General features: G+C 42.2%; 1 protein-coding gene across 2 annotated transcripts in view; it reads right to left on the bottom strand.

Annotated features, from left to right (window-relative positions):
* The window catches only part of afap1 (actin filament associated protein 1), a 47189-nt gene that overhangs the window by 6843 nt on the left and 24506 nt on the right, over positions 1-15840 (bottom strand). For both annotated transcript variants that reach the window (XM_019275490.2, XM_019275491.2), the window contains exons 4-9: positions 10089-10197; positions 9720-9931; positions 9448-9627; positions 4874-4960; positions 3598-3673; positions 13-165 (exon numbers count right to left, since the gene is read on the bottom strand). In XM_019275490.2, the coding sequence (XP_019131035.1) occupies positions 13-165; positions 3598-3673; positions 4874-4960; positions 9448-9627; positions 9720-9931; positions 10089-10197 (817 nt within the window). The remainder of the gene's footprint in view (positions 1-12; positions 166-3597; positions 3674-4873; positions 4961-9447; positions 9628-9719; positions 9932-10088; positions 10198-15840) is intronic.

The raw sequence follows: 15840 nt of genomic DNA, 5'->3' as shown, positions 1-15840 counted from the left end.
TCTTTGTCTTACCACACGTGGGTACGTCTTCTTCGGCTGACGAGGTCTGCTCATCTGTGGACGGTTTCTTCTTACCCAGCCCGATGATTTTAGTGATCTTCTTCCCTGCTCCCTTCCCCACCGTCCCAGTCTTCTGCTCTGACTTTGAGTTCTTCTTCCCTTTTCCTGAAAGAGAAACAGAGATTGTGAATTGAATTCATGACTTTAAATGAAAAGGAAATTAGAGTACCCTCATTATCTAAACACGGGAAATTACTGAGAGAGATGTTACGTGTTCATTTATGTTGATTCAATTATGTTTGGATGCCTTTGCAGTACTGTAAGAATAAGAAAAGAAGAGAGAGAGCAACCTTAGACTCTACTATAAACAACCATGAGTTCAGAATCAGTTGCATTGGGTTTAATCAGACCCTTGTGGGTTCAAAAGCTCTTTGTTGGTGAATTAGGCTCCGTTTGCAATCCCAGCACCCCGCTGGTCTGAGTGGGCTGATTTCAGCTGGCCTAGTTTCTATCCAAAGAAAAAAAAGGGAGGAATGACTGTGCACATTCTGCTGGAAGGAAGGCTAAAGTCGAGTAAGCCAGGTCTTAAGAGGTTATGTCTGAGTCCCGGCATTATTCTGCCTGTCTAAATGAGGAAAATAGCTTCTGCTTGGCTCACATGTTTAGATACTGTGGTCTGCGGTGTGTTTAAACGCGTGCGTATGAGAGAGAATCAAAGTAAAAAAAAAAAAAAAGAACGCAAGAAAGAAGAAGGGAAGAAAAAGCATGGGTCAAAAGATGTGACAGTGTGATGTCCAACACGCAGCAGAACGAGACTAAAACTTTGAACTTTTCCCAACTGCCAGATACCGAGGCAAAAGAGACAGCGGTGAAGAAGTGGGGGGAGGGAAAAATAAAGCATTCCCTTTCACTGATGTCATCATGCTGAGACGCTAACACCAAATGTCTGGACTGATTCTAGACACACACACACACACACACACAGTAATTTATTGTACATAATCACCGGACACGAAATGCCCTTGCCTTGCATAAACACCTAGTTGCACCTTGCTGTTGAAAGCTAATGAATAGTCCAAAGTGATACGGTGACAGACGCTCTTTATATTCACTTCTTTTTGGCACTTGGGAGCTTCTGCTTCAACATTTTTTCCGTATTGCATTTTCCTCTCAGATATGATGTGACAACTACCATGGCGACGGCCTTAATTAAATAGGAAGCTGTCTGCACTTAATTTCAGTCGCAGGTTTTTTTTTTCTCATAATACGAAAAGTATACAAACACACGTCAGACACAATGCTGAGGTGGAAAGCAGACACACGCACACACACACACACACACAGATGTGAAAGTGATTTTTTTTTTTTAAGGAGGAATTATTATTATTTTTCCCTTCAGGAGACGACGAGTAGGGAAAACTCAGATCAGGTAAATTTGATTCCAGTAAATCAGCTCTTTTTGTTACCAGCCGTGGAAAGAATGTGGCTGATTAAGCTGAAAAAAGGCTTTCAAGACTCAATGAGAGAATAAGTGAAGCACAAGGAGGTAAAGTAAGACCAAGAACTCGTTCTTTGTAAGATTCTGAAGTGTAAGATATGATATCAAACAAAATGAAAGATACGATATGAAAGATAAGATACGATACAATACTAAAGATACGATACGATACAAAAGATACAATGTGATATGAAAGATACGATAGAAAAGATATGATACGATACGATATGACGCGAAATATACAATACAATACGAAAGATATGATACGATACGATACGATATGAAAGATACGATACAAAGGATACGATACAGAATCAGAAATACTTTATTAATCCCCGCAGGGAAATTGTGTAATGCAAAAGATGCGATACGATACAAAAGATACGATACAATACGATATGAAAGATATGATACGATACGATAAGATGCGGTATGATATGAAAGATACAATACAAAATATACAATACAATACAATAGGCTTTAATCATCAAACACCAGGGGAATTATCTTCAAAGCAGCATGTATACTAGAGGTGGATAAGAAATTACTCATAAGAAAAATGTCATGCTGAACAAAGTCATGAAGTCATGCTGCTGTTAAAGACAGCTGTTGTAAGACATGTGGTAGAGCTCCTTTGGGAGTAACAGTCTGTTGCTAAAGGAACTGTTTACAGTTAAGGTTTTTGCTTTTTCATTAAACATACCTGAAAGAAAAAGACCGACATACAGAAAGGAGAGAGAGAACTATGACAGTGAGTGTGACTGTGTAGGGCCCACCATGTGTGTCTTTAAGCAAGGCACAAACCTGTTACTATGTCATTTACTCAGGACACAACCATCAACTGAACATGCTTAAAATGTTTCATGGATTTGGTGTCAATTTACTGCTCAGACTAAGACTTTTTCACTTTCTTTCCCAACCAGGAGTGCATGTGTATGCTGGGAGGGTGAGAAAGACGACGGCAACGCACTGAATGATGCTTCCATGCATTTCTAGATGTAACAGCCCAGAAAGGTTAAGACCAACCTCCCTGGAGAAGTAATCAACAATTTTATATGATTGCATTAAGCTCATCTGGGAGACATTCCCCATGGTTTCACAGCAATGACACACACAAACATGACTTACACAACCAAGTCTATGAATCACAGCAGTGCTAACTCCATAAAACACCCAACTGGATTGGAGATTTAAAATGAACGGCTGGTGGGAAATCTGTTTCAGACATAATGTTGGAAAAATTAACCAATTTTAGAGAGGGAAAAAAATAAGAGTGTTAAATTTTAGTTGACAATCCAAATAACTGAGCTGACAAGTACAATGAAATGTCTTTCCCTGAGGAATTCTGCCTGCTGAGCAAACAAACGGTGAATAATCAGAGACTATTTCATCCGTATCTCTTTGTTTTGGCATCTAGTTCAGCAAGGGAAGACCATCTCTGTGTAAAACCTACGTTTAATAAATCCAAATGCTCATTATTCATGCTTCATGCATTATTATTAAAGGCTGAACTTCTCAGAGCAAGCAGAGATTCCCTTCTGAATCATGAGACACATTAATGGGGGGACGGACAGCCGTAATATTTCAGGTTTTAGGACGGGATCCAAGTTGAGAACAATTCTTTGTTGGTTTCAAGAAACAACAATATTTACAGTGTCCTACGGCTAATTTAATTTGACAATGAATTCAGAATTTCAGAGGCGGCCTACTAGACTTTGTTTACTTGCTCAGATTTGGTCATTTTCCTGGTTCATGTGCTGTTTACTTGCTCAGATTTGGTCATTTTCCTGGTTCATGTGCTCCTAAATATGTTTCTACATGTGTAAATATGCTACGTAGTTCATTTGTTTCTCTTTTGTCTGTTTTTTACGACAGGCAGTTAGCGCAGAGTGTTTTATTTTGAAAGTCCACCGCATTCTCTGTGCTGTTTCTGTGTCTGGCTTCCTGTCAGCTCGAGGTGTTCTGTGTAAAGTGACGCAGGCTGCTCTCGGCGTCCGTCAAAAATAGAACAGCCGAGTATTCAACACGGAGCCGAGCGGAGGCCCGCTTCTGGGACGCTTTGTTTGCTTGAAACATTTACTAGAACTGGACTTACTAACCTTGGTCTTTGCAGTCGGCGTGTCCATTCTCATGAGTCACCTCACCATCTGAGCTCGGCCTGTCGCATGATGCCTTCTGGCAGGACGGGAAGACCACGCACAAAAAGAAGAATGGATGCACAAGAAGGTACAAAGTGAACAAAACTGTACATTCCTTAAAAAAAAAGACAGGTTGACGTAGACATTAACGCACAAGCACAGCTGTCTAATTACACTGTACATTGTAAAAACCCTTCCGAGCATCTGCAACATGTTACAGATTAATAATTAGGCGTGTTCTGTGCCAAGTTGCGAGCGGTTTGTCGTTAAAGAGCCTCTGATGTAGCCCATTTTCCACCACTAAATACACATGCATATATAGAGGCGCACACATATGTGCTGTATGTTACAGTATGTCTCCAGCATTAACTGTGAATTTACCTGTCTTCCCAATGAAAGCCAATAACACAGTGTTTTCCCTTCAGCTCCTTACATTTTCCCTCCAGCTTTTTACTAGCCAGTGTGATTGTGTTTGATTATGCCAAGAAAAGAGGCCCTTTATAGATGAAGGTATATTTGCAAATGTTTGTCTACAACGCCAAGTTGAACCCAGGATTATTGGGTCCAAATAAGCAATCACTGACGTATGAGAGACAAAAAAAAAATCCTCTATCACCTCTTAGATTCAAAAGAATTAACAAGACCTTACTAGTAGGACAAAAGGTACATAAATGTATTGGGATTTGATCAAATTAAATCAAATCTGACCTGATCAAATCCGCTTATCAACTCAGTTCACTTTAATCCCTAGTTGAATCCAATTTGGAACTGTGAAAAACCTGGAGAGAACGATTACAAACGCCGCTCCTTTAGCCTCTTTCAGCTCATTGTTTTGGTTTTACGTCCCTCAACATTTGGGTTCAATCTCATCAACCTTTTATCGGCAGCAACAGGCAAAGGCTTTGATGAAGCCACTGTGCAGCAGGGAGCTCAAGTTAGCATCTAGCTGGTGAACACAGTTGAGCATCTAGCAGCCAAAGAAAGAGATGTTTCCCTCGGGAAATGGACGAGGCCAAAAATAGTGCTGAAAGAAGGGTGGAGATGTGACTCCATCGGGTGGAGCACAAACTCCAATTAGCAACTATTTGCTAATATATTTTAAAAGGTGATAATATGTAAATATTACTAAATCAAAATATGCAGTCTACTTAGTTTTTTTCAACTTATTCCTCTTTCATGAAACATTTATTTAACATGCGTTCAAATTTAGGAGGAAGATGAGGTGAGTGTGCTTTACCTTTTCCAGTTCGGGTTTGTGCACTGGCGATCCAGATCCAGCTCCATCATAGTCCACACTCCCATTAACACACACCTCTCTCATCACCTGGAAAACATAAGGAAATACAGCATTAGCTAATGAGGCTGCCGTTCACATTAAACAAAGGGAAGGTACACACACTCACACACATCCTCATCACCACCAAGGGAGTTCAATCCATATGGTGCCATGTCTGACTGGGTCGGTGGAATGTTGGGTCCTAACTGTGATCATAACATCTGGGCGGATCCCTGACTTAAAAATCCTAAAATATTTCCTCACACCATTGCCACATAATTAAGCAGCTCATTCCTTCAGAGCATGCCTGGGGTAATGTGGGCCACATGTATGGTGAACTCCCTCCTCATATCCCATCATGCTACTGAATGGCAGCCAAGGGATCATAAGGCAATATAGCCCATGCAGTGGAGTGACTACAGAAGGTAGAGAGCATGCATGCATGTGTGGTAGGAGCTGGTGGAGGGGTGGGGGGGGTGTCTGCTACACACATTAGACACCACAGACTTTTACTACGTCCCATGGAATCCTTATGCAATAAGGTCCAAGGGGTGAATGAGATCTGCAGGGCTCTGGACGGGGCGCCAGTGTGCATTACCGTGACCTCGTTGGACTTCAGACCTGGCAGCACGCCGTCCGATCTGGCAACCCGAGGCATGTGGCAGTGACAGGGGTGTGCGTAGATGAGCGGTGGGCAGTGGGAAATGAGATTTCAGTCGAACCGCTGTGTGCGCAAGATGGCTAATGCACTCTCTGACACACACACACACACACACTCCTCCTCGTCTTCTCCACAAGCATTCTGACCGTCTCTGGCCGTGCAGAACTCCTCAGCTCATTGGTTTTGGCTCGGAGGGAGCATAATTGGGTTTCGCGGGGGAAATGACAGACTGTGGCTCCATGGGTTTGGCTCAGAGAGCGGCTCAAAGGCCGGAGAGTGGGACAGACAGAAACATCATGTCTATCTTCCCCTGGAGGGCTGCGTTGCCAGACTGGGGTGCTACGTAAGGTCCGATGATGAACTACAAATCAAACTTGAGGAGGTGGTGGGAATGTGTGCGGTAGTTTTGGGTGATGAAACACTTTTTTCAATAAAAGAATACGCTGATGATGACAAGTTGCTGAAGTGGTTTTTATACAAACTCACGTCCTAGGACTGCACAGCGCTCATTTTTCATGCTATAAAATTAGCTCAAGCCAACATTCACTGATCTATTTTAACCATATTAAAGTGTAGTGAAAATTTGAGCAAATACGTGTAGTTTAAAAAGTATATATTATATATTTGGAGGGGGGAAAAAACTGATTCAGTCTTCATAATCAACCAATATTAAGAGCTTCACTCCTGTGACAGCATAATACGACTTTTTGATAGAGGTCACCATCATTTTTATGGAAGTGATCAAAATTCAGTCTCCATGCTCTGTTTTTAAACCATTTGCCTTTGGCTGCACTCACCATACACCATTGATGCATGAAAGCTGAGGGTCTTTTTGAAATGATTGTAATTTTATCTTTATTTGTTCCATTCTTCATGAATCTTTTGGTGTATGTTTATGTGGTTTGTGCTGCAGAATGCTGGAGGAGTGAAGCATAGCTGCACTAGTTATTATTATATTCAAAGGAAAATTAAAATGAAGGGACCAAGATTTTAGCCTAATTGTGTTACTTTTGGGGGTGGCTGGGCGTCCTTTTAGATTTTTGGTTTCTACTTTTGGGTGTTTTTTGCCTTCAAGTGTTAAGGAGCTTTCTGTTTTGCCCACCAGACTTTGTTAACTTGCTCAGATTTGGTCATTTTTTCTTGGTTTATGTGCTTCTAAATATGTAAATATTAATACTTCAATTGTTTGCCTTTTTGGTGTTTTTATGATTAAGTTTGGAAGCACAGGGTGTTTTATTTTAAAAATCAACCGGAGTCTCTATGTCGCTTCTGTGTCTTCCCGTCCGGACTGCTCGCGGTGCTCGGCAAAAACGGAACGGCTGTGCGTTCTCGGAGGAGACCCGCTTCTGGGACGCTTGTGAAACGGACCACGGCAGTTCTGGTGGGGTTTGAAACATTGACTAGAACGACACACGTGGAACTTGTTGCATCAGTGCCCGGTGGAATTTGGCCTTTAAGGGCCACAGGCATGACAAACGTTGGCTATAAATGCTGCGGTATGTGGTACTGATTGTTGTTCCTATCACAAAAAACCTTAAGCAAACAAATATAATACAATGATGGTGGCATATACAGGAAGGCCATGCACTGTTCTCAGTTTGCAATGGACGACAAGGATGCACCATGGGTTGGACTGCACACTTAAGCAGATAAGCCATGAACACAGTAAACATACAACTTACTTACTGCCCAAACTTAGTGCAGAAAAACAACAAGAAAAGAGAAGTTAGAGGGGGAATATAGGACGTCAGGAGAGAGATGAAAAAGATCAGGTCATACTGTAGCATTAGGCGAGAGGGGGAGAAATGCATACAGTTTAAAAAAGAATAATTGGAAAGGTTTAGGAGAATGAAGTAAGGACACAATATGGACATGTGTGTTCCATAAACACATCGTTAGCAGACAACGTCTGGGAGAATCATTACTGTAACTAGCTAGGCTTTGGAAACCCTCTGGTACTCTCCTTCCCTCTTCCTTCTTCTCTTCCTCTCATTAACTTTCCTTGTCCTTCTTTTTCCTCCTATCACCTTGCTCCCTCTTCCCCTCCCTTTCTCTTCACCAGCTCATCAGCTCCATTTGACACAGCTTCACTTTTGTCACAGGGACGCGCCGTTGGCTGGCTGGATTCAACGAGGGTGGGAAAGAAATGTCGTAAGAAATCTTTATTTCCATTATCCAGATCGGTAATATGAAATGCAAGAATGACTGTTATTGAAGTTTTATGACTCTGGGTAGAAGACGAGGTCCCCAGAAAAAAAAAAAAAAGCTGAAGAAAAAGAGGTGGAGATGGGGAATAACGAATAAATGAGTGACTGCTAAATACCCAGTGGTCCTAGCAACACAATATCCAAACAAATACACAAAGACATACTAATCTTTCTGGCTGGCCGTCGCTCTTACACACCCTGAGGCTGGATGGAGCGCAGAGCACCTCCTCTACTCTGCTGCTAATAACACGAACACGGCACATGGACTCCAAATCCAGGCCTGTTTTGCAAAGAAAGGGTGTGAGCACAGAACCTGGGCCAACTGGATGTGATGACTGCTGATTGCAGCCGCGCCGTTATCAGTTCAATATGTTTCCAATATCCAGGCACCTGACTAAATACGCAAAGAGAAACAGTTTCTCCAAGCAACAATTAGCGCAGTCGTTACCAGCCTTTGGGTGGTACAGGGATTTGTATATTTTCACGGGTCTGGTTGCGACCGCCTGCAGATACCTCGGCTCCGACGAGGTTACCTGGCTCAGCCAATCAATAAACACTGGCTAATTACTGCGGCTCACGAGTAATTGAATCAAGAAGAAAAACACAAACTGTTTTGATCTTTGTTTCCTGACAGCCATAAACATGAAATGGTTGAAACTTTGAGAAAAAGAAACCCTGCAAATAATAAGACCGCTGTTTCCATCAATGCTCTGTGGGGCAAAACACTTAACAAGACCTTCGGTGAGTAGTGAGAAAGCCGCTTGGTGAAAATGCAGCAGAGGGGAACTGCGTTGGCAGAGACTAGCAGGCACAAATGATTACCACGGCACAAATGGACGAGGAGGGATCTTAAAATAAGCGCACAATGCGTAGTCAAGGACAAACAAGGAATTCCAGGAGATTCTCAGGAGAGCAGAGGTGAAGAGGTTTCTCTTAAATCCAAAGACCAGATGAGGCCCCCGTCTTTCCTCCTGCGATTGAAATAGAAAGAGCACAGAGGTGCTGGCAACGCACTAACAACAAACGGACGCAGGGGTTTGAAAAACCGAAAAAACACTTGGGACTATTTGATGTCGGCGGGCAGGTTTGTTTTGCAGACTTGTCGGGCGGCCAGACGGAAAGATCAGAGGGTGAAAGAGAAGACGGGGGGATGACAGAGGCAGAGAAAGAATGTGTGAGAGACTGACAGACGAGGGATCAGAGGACTGCAAACCAAACATCTTCACATCAGAGTGAAACCACCACCTGTTCATAACAAACTGCTCATACAATAGCTGGAAAAGGTCCATCCTGCAGGAACAAAAGCAAAGTTATTCTTATACCGAGAGCCACACCCTTTATTCTTCAGCGTAGCAGCAGAAAGGAGGTTACAGAGCAACTGAGAACATCAGAATGAAACTTTCAAGCCAATCCCAAGACCTTCACCCCGATCTAAACTGTGCTACAATGATCTATGATGAGCACTGCTGACGCCGCTGTGCAGACAGTTCTCTGCTTTACGACGCATGAGGCTGATTTGAGGAGCCTTAAAGTCTCCTCATCACGTCTTTGATGCTAAATGAGTGAACTTAATATTACTCTCTGTTGTATTTCACAGGATGGAACCTCATCTCTGCTCACTGCAAGTGTAAAATATGTGACAGTAGTTTTGGGGTTCATTGTGTTACCTTAAGCCACTCCTCGGCCTGTTCTTTGCTCTGCACAGCCAGCACCAGGGCGTCCGCCCCCTGGTGGACGATCTTCAGCTCGTGCTTCTTCTTCTTGCCGTCTTTGGGGATGTGAGTGATGCTGCACCCCGACAGTGTCAGCTCCATCTGGGGGGTGTGGTCTTTGGAGGACTTGTAACACTGGAGGTAGAGAGAAAGCGGTAAGGTTAAAGAGGAGGTTATTTTTTGGGGGTTTTTCACCGTTCACACACGTGTGCAGTAGCGTCCCTCACCAGCAGTTTGTTATCTTTGATGACGCAGAGGAGTTTGGTCCACTGGCCGAAGCGCTTCTTGCGCAGCAGGAACGCGCAGATCCGAGCGTCCTTCACCAGATCCATGGATGCCTCTTCGGACGGCCACTGGTGACGCATCTTCTGGCCCTTTCCATCCTCCTCTTCCTCGTCGTACGACTCATATGAGCTGCTCATGGCGTCTGAGTCATAGTCTGAGAGAGCGGTGAAGAGGACAGAAGAAAATCGACCGTTATTTTAAATTTTATTTTCATTAAATTACAAGTGAGACAACGTCTTTTCAGCTGCAGTAACTTCTGTGAGTGCTCTAAGCACATATATCTGTGTACTGTAAATCAGCCTGTCACTCACTGGAGGTGATGTATTCAGGAGCCTTTCCAGGACTTAAAGGAACTGCTTCCTCGTAGTAGCCTTCTGGCAGAGAAGAGCTGGGCAGAGGAGGAGGGCCATTGTTTGGAGGCTGCAGAGAGAACACAAGTTTCCACTGATCAGTGAGAAGTTCAGTATGAAGTGACCGACCACTGACGTCTCAACTGTTTGCGTCAAACAGGGCGGCAACCAAACACCACCGAACATCTTCCACTGATGTCTACATCTACTGTGTGCTATAAAGCACATTTTGGGACATACCACTGAGACCAAGATAAACCCTTTGTTACTTTGTTATTTTGCCACTTGAGATAGCAGAATTGGTGCTTCAACTGTGATTTAAGTCCCAAAGCAATGATCTACGCCCCCACAAACACAAACAAAGTAAAGAACTGTCGACCTGGTCCCTGACCCTGTTGAAGTTTCATATTTTTTTGATCAGGGACATTCGAGTCATTTTCACAGCAAAGAATGAAAAGAGAATAGAAAGGGAGTGAGCGAAAAATGCATGTGAGGAAGAAGAGACAATAATTTGAAGGGAGTGCGCGCCAGAAAAAACAAGTGAGAGGCCAGAGCTGTTGGTTTAACAATGACTGGAACGGACTCTAAGAGTGATCTGGAAACCAAAAGAAAGAAGCGATGCTGTGAAAAACAAATCCATTTGTGACTAGAGGTGCTACAGGTGAAGGTGTTGATGTTGTTGTGCAATGAATAATTACGCCGTGAATGGATTTATACTGCAGAGCTCATGACAAAAACAGAGAGAGAGAGAGACACACACACACACACACACACACACATGGGGGGAGCAATGAGACCTCCTTTGTTTGGATGTGTTCTCTTTGGCACCAGACGGTCCAACAAATCCAGTTGTTAGAGCGGGGGATCAACTGCACAGCCTGACGTGATCCGTCTTGGCCCGGCACTGGACACCATTTCTCTGATGTTTCAGCTCTTAGAAATAACAGAACTGAGGCTATAAACATCAAATCTGATAATCTGACAGCACGAAGAAATGAATGTCTCATTGGTTGGCATACAGCAATGCAAGTCCAACATTTCAACACTGTAGAAAAACATTTGTTGGACAGTCATGTAACACTTTTAGTCATACTTTCCTTAAAGGGATAGTTTGGGTAAACTGAAGTGGGGATGTATGAGGTACTTATAAGTGTATTAGCTACAAGTTAAACTAATACAAAGCTAAGCAATGTACTGCTGTGGACAGGCAGGAACCAAACCTATTTTAGCCACCTGAAATGCTGATCAACCAGACCTCACTGACAAAAAAAAGTAATATCACGTTGTAGAATTTGAGTTGCCTGTCTATCACTGCCCCGATCAGTTGGTTTGTTTGTGTTATTGTGTGACTTCTGTGTTCAAATACATTATTTCGTGAAAGTGTTGCTGCAGATCGAGCCAACAGCATTGATTCAATGTTGATTCAATGTTAGTCTGTTATCTGGGGATTGGTTTAATTAATGTTATTTCAATGTTGGCTTAATGATAAAACACGATTGATTTTAAGTTGAACTAACATTGATTTTATGTCTGTCTTGATCTATTTTTCATCACTAAAATAACATTATTTCAGGGTGCGAACCTGAAAAATCAATGTTATATTTCAATGTTGAGTAACATTGATTCAATGACAGTTTTGTTGCTCATCATCAACTAAATGTTGATTCAATGTTAGTCTGCTATCTGGGTTTCCCATTGGAAGGGCCGTCTGACAGCAGGACAGATAACTTACTCTGAAGCTGATATTGTATTTTTAAGGTAGCTAAAATGTGTTTTGGTGCCTTCCATTGTTAAATTCTCGCCTGTCCCGTCTACAACACATTGACTATGGATAAGTACCTCATACAACAATATTAACCCTACCTCTAAGTTAATGCAAAATGAATGAATTAGTTATTTTAACCTCACTTCACATGCACACATTTGAATTTCTGCAGCTAGGTAGAATACTCCTCATTGAAGATGGTCTCATATACTCATTGAAACATTGTGACATGCCAACATGTCTTCTGTGTCTTTGCTTTGTCCCTAGGAAGACAATATGTGATATTATTTCTGTCAAATGCTCATTCAGATGAGTGTAAATTAAGTTTTTTTACATGTGGAATAATGTTTTTAAATAGCTGCTTACAGGAGCTCAGGGTAGTGTGGCACTAACTATTAAAGCAATGTTTCTTCTGGAGCCTCACTCTCATAAGTACGAGCACGTACCAGACAACTTCAAAGTGAATGAAATGTTGTCAAACTGTAAAGGCCTTATAAGGCCACGCTCTAAATCTCCCTGAAAGCCCTTTTCACAAAGACCATGAGCACGCTGCTGACTTTTTTTCCTCTTATGGAAAACCCCTTTGATTTCTCGTTTTATTTTATTTACTAGTGTCAGCGCCTATTTTCCGCTGGTTACAGAGGGGAGAAACTCCATAACTGTTATGAAACTCTATGTGCTATGGGCCATTGGTTACAGCCGACCCAATCAGGCGTCAGCCCCGCAGTGATGTCAGAACCCATTGCCATAGCAACGTGGAACATTTATAAAAACGGTCTGGCTGACGTGCAGCCTCGATGGCTAGCTTCTTCAAAGTGCAGAAAGTATGTGTCACTGTGCTGTGACAGTGGACAGTCCAACGTTACAGTCATTCTGCCATAATTATGGCGCTGCTGTAATGAAAGAGAACTACTGAATTTAGTCTGAGCAAGCGTATCACAGAATCAATAGAAGATTCCAAGAAAAAGGCTAATTTATTGGAGAAGATTGTGGCAATTTTGTGATTGGTGCATAAAGTTTGGCCTAAAAAGCTGAACTGGGACAGCGTTGCGTGTGCAGCTGATGAATCATTCATTTTTCATGTTAGCTACACAGAATGGAATACAAAATAATAGTGGAAAGAGAATCATTCTTGACCTTTGGTACACATGATGTATGCTAAAATATTTTAAACTCAAAGGTCTAAATATTTTTTTCCCCAGACCTTTTGATCAAATTACACGACCATCATGACGTGTTCTCGATGCAGTCTGGTATCACCAAATTATGTACGAAAAAGAAAACATTTTTTTAGTTTTTTAGTGTATAATCACCTGAGAATAAGAATCAGAACGTTTTTGACATCTCTGTTGAACAGGATCTGCTCTGTCGATGTAAAATGCTTGTTCACAACTAAATCCTTACACTGGTCCTTTAAGTCTTCTGCAATCTATTACAACTCACTTTTTATTTTTCACATGTAATTTCTCTCTACTACCTACAGTTATATCAGCAGGACAATGCGTCATTTAACGCTAAAGTCATAGGGGGGGGAAAATATCCAGTGATATAGTGTGATAAAGTATTTACGTATTTAACTGTCTGTAATGTAGCCTATTTAACATATTTCCATAATGAAAATTTACCATGTTAACCATGATGACGAAATGACTGTTTCCTTTCCTGAACGTCCAAACGTCATGTGTCATCAGTAAAGCCATCATCATCATCATCATCATCATCATCATCATCATTAAATTACACACAAAGTCCTTAAAAGTTTTGTTTTAAAGATGTTGTTTGAAGGTGTGATTAAGTGATCGTTCTGCACTTAGGTCACGTGAAGAAGTTCCATTTGCTGAACAAGGCTGACCAAAAAAAAAAAAAAGTGAATCTTCAGTTTACAAAAAGTTAAAACATTGCAAGCAGCTCTGTAAAGTTTTGCTTTTGCTTGTGGAAAAGGCAGGAAATGAAATTACTGACTGGGTAGAGTGAAGACCCACACATGGGCTCAACGCTGCCCCTGTCCAACAGTCCATTAAACAGGTTTAAATATCTCTGACCTGACTCTTTGTAAACGTCTAAAACTTTTCCAATCATTTTGTGTCTCATGCCAAATGTCACAGTCATCGTCTCCACTCTGTTTATCTGTCCTGTTGCACTGATGCTCAAAAAAAAGGATCAGAATGAACCAAAGCAAACTCATCTAAGGCATTCCTGGTTCACCATACACAATGCAAAGTTGAGTTTCTTCTTCTTTTGTCTCTTGTCTCGGTAAACACACCCACTGCCCTCCATTAATCCTCCTCTTCATCACGCTTGTTTCTCTTTTTCAAACCTCTAGCAGAAACCTTATCGCATCTCCTTTGGGGGAAACAGCGGTCTGATGAACTCATTTCTTGGCAGGGATACGCTGCCCTGCTAAACTCCAACGCCGCCAGTGTTCTCCTCCCTACCCCAGCGCTAAAAAGAAAAGGAAAAATCCCCCAGAGCGGAAGACAGGAGGAAAGAAAGGCAGAGGAGAAAAGAACGAAAGCTCTCGGCCTCGACAGTCAAACAATAAGGCACAATATGAGGATTGAGAGGTGGATGTGAGAGCAGACTTGTTTGTGTTGGTCTGCAGCTTCATGTCTTGTATCACAATGACTTCCTTCCAAGTCCTTTTAGCAACAATACCATTAATAATCATGCAGAAGCTGATTGTTTGGGTAAGCATTTTTCCCTGAGTGCAGCAGAATACATTACATTACACTCCAGAGAATGTGATCCCATTGCTCTGCTATGCAGTGACTTAAGGCTCTGGGGTGAGGAGTGTGTTTGCTAACACTGGACTTAAGGCTCTGGGGTGAGGAGTGTGTTTGCTAACACTGCGCACACACACACACACACACACACACACACAAACACATGTATACTGCCACGAATTTGAACACGCAATCAAACCTTTCCCTTTGCTCTCATTCCCTGAAACCACAGCTTGGCCATATCACAGAAGTGATCTGCAGATCAATTACACTGCAGCACAGTGAAACGAACAGGAGTTCACTGCGGTCAACGTGCATGCCGCCCCTCTGCTGACCATAAACACACACTGCAACACACAAGGGCCCATATTTCTCTGCAGTCTAGCTCTAATCAGCTTCAAATGCTCCACAGATCTACAAAAACATCTGCTCACTATCTTCTCGCGGCAGTATGTATCTGGATGGGGGCACACCAGTCAAGCTTCTATCTTCACAAACCAGTGTTCGTCATCTGCTTCAGAGATTAGATAGAACTGTGTGTATGCTGGAGAACCTTGGCCAAGATTTGCAGACAATACTGGATGGCACAATAACTGCAAGCGTCTTTACGTAGATGCCCACTTTTCCTCAGGTATTCCCACCTGAATTCACTGAAGGTTCACAAATTCCAGCTAAATTGAACTTTGACTCAGACAGTGCCTAAATCAATAGAATTCTTTGGTTCACAGGAGGTGGAAGCTGTGACGACGATCACTGTACTTGTAGAACATTGGTAACAGAGTCAATTTTGTACTTTTTTAAGTCCTGCAATTATGTAATTCGACTCTCCACTATATCTCAGTCTCAAGTATGGCAAAAATCAGAGAGGAGTAGAATGCTATGTTAGAAAATTGTTGTTGATTGTCTCTATACCATTATGATGTGTATTACCTAGTTTTTTGGTAGAATAATAAGCAGCACTTCTTATACATTTCTGCATATATTTTTGCTTATGAATTTTTAGCTTAAATAATCATTGCTTTTGAAATAAAAGTACAGACTTTGATGTGCGGGACCTGAAGGTGTTGTTGTTCTTCCCCTTTTGGACTCGGCATGGGCCACCAGAAAAAAGGCTCTGCTCAAACTAGAGAAACTGGACACTGATCCGAAGAACTAAAAGGGCAACTCCAATGAACAGAGCTTCATGACAGGCCATGATGACTTGGGGCAAGACTACCTGGGCTGT

The sequence above is a fragment of the Larimichthys crocea genome, chromosome XIV, assembly GCF_000972845.2.
Source record: "Larimichthys crocea isolate SSNF chromosome XIV, L_crocea_2.0, whole genome shotgun sequence".
In the NCBI taxonomy this organism is placed as follows: Eukaryota; Metazoa; Chordata; class Actinopteri; family Sciaenidae; genus Larimichthys; species Larimichthys crocea.
Note: the sequence above shows the minus strand (reverse complement) of the source record. Positions and strands in the feature narration are given on the sequence as shown.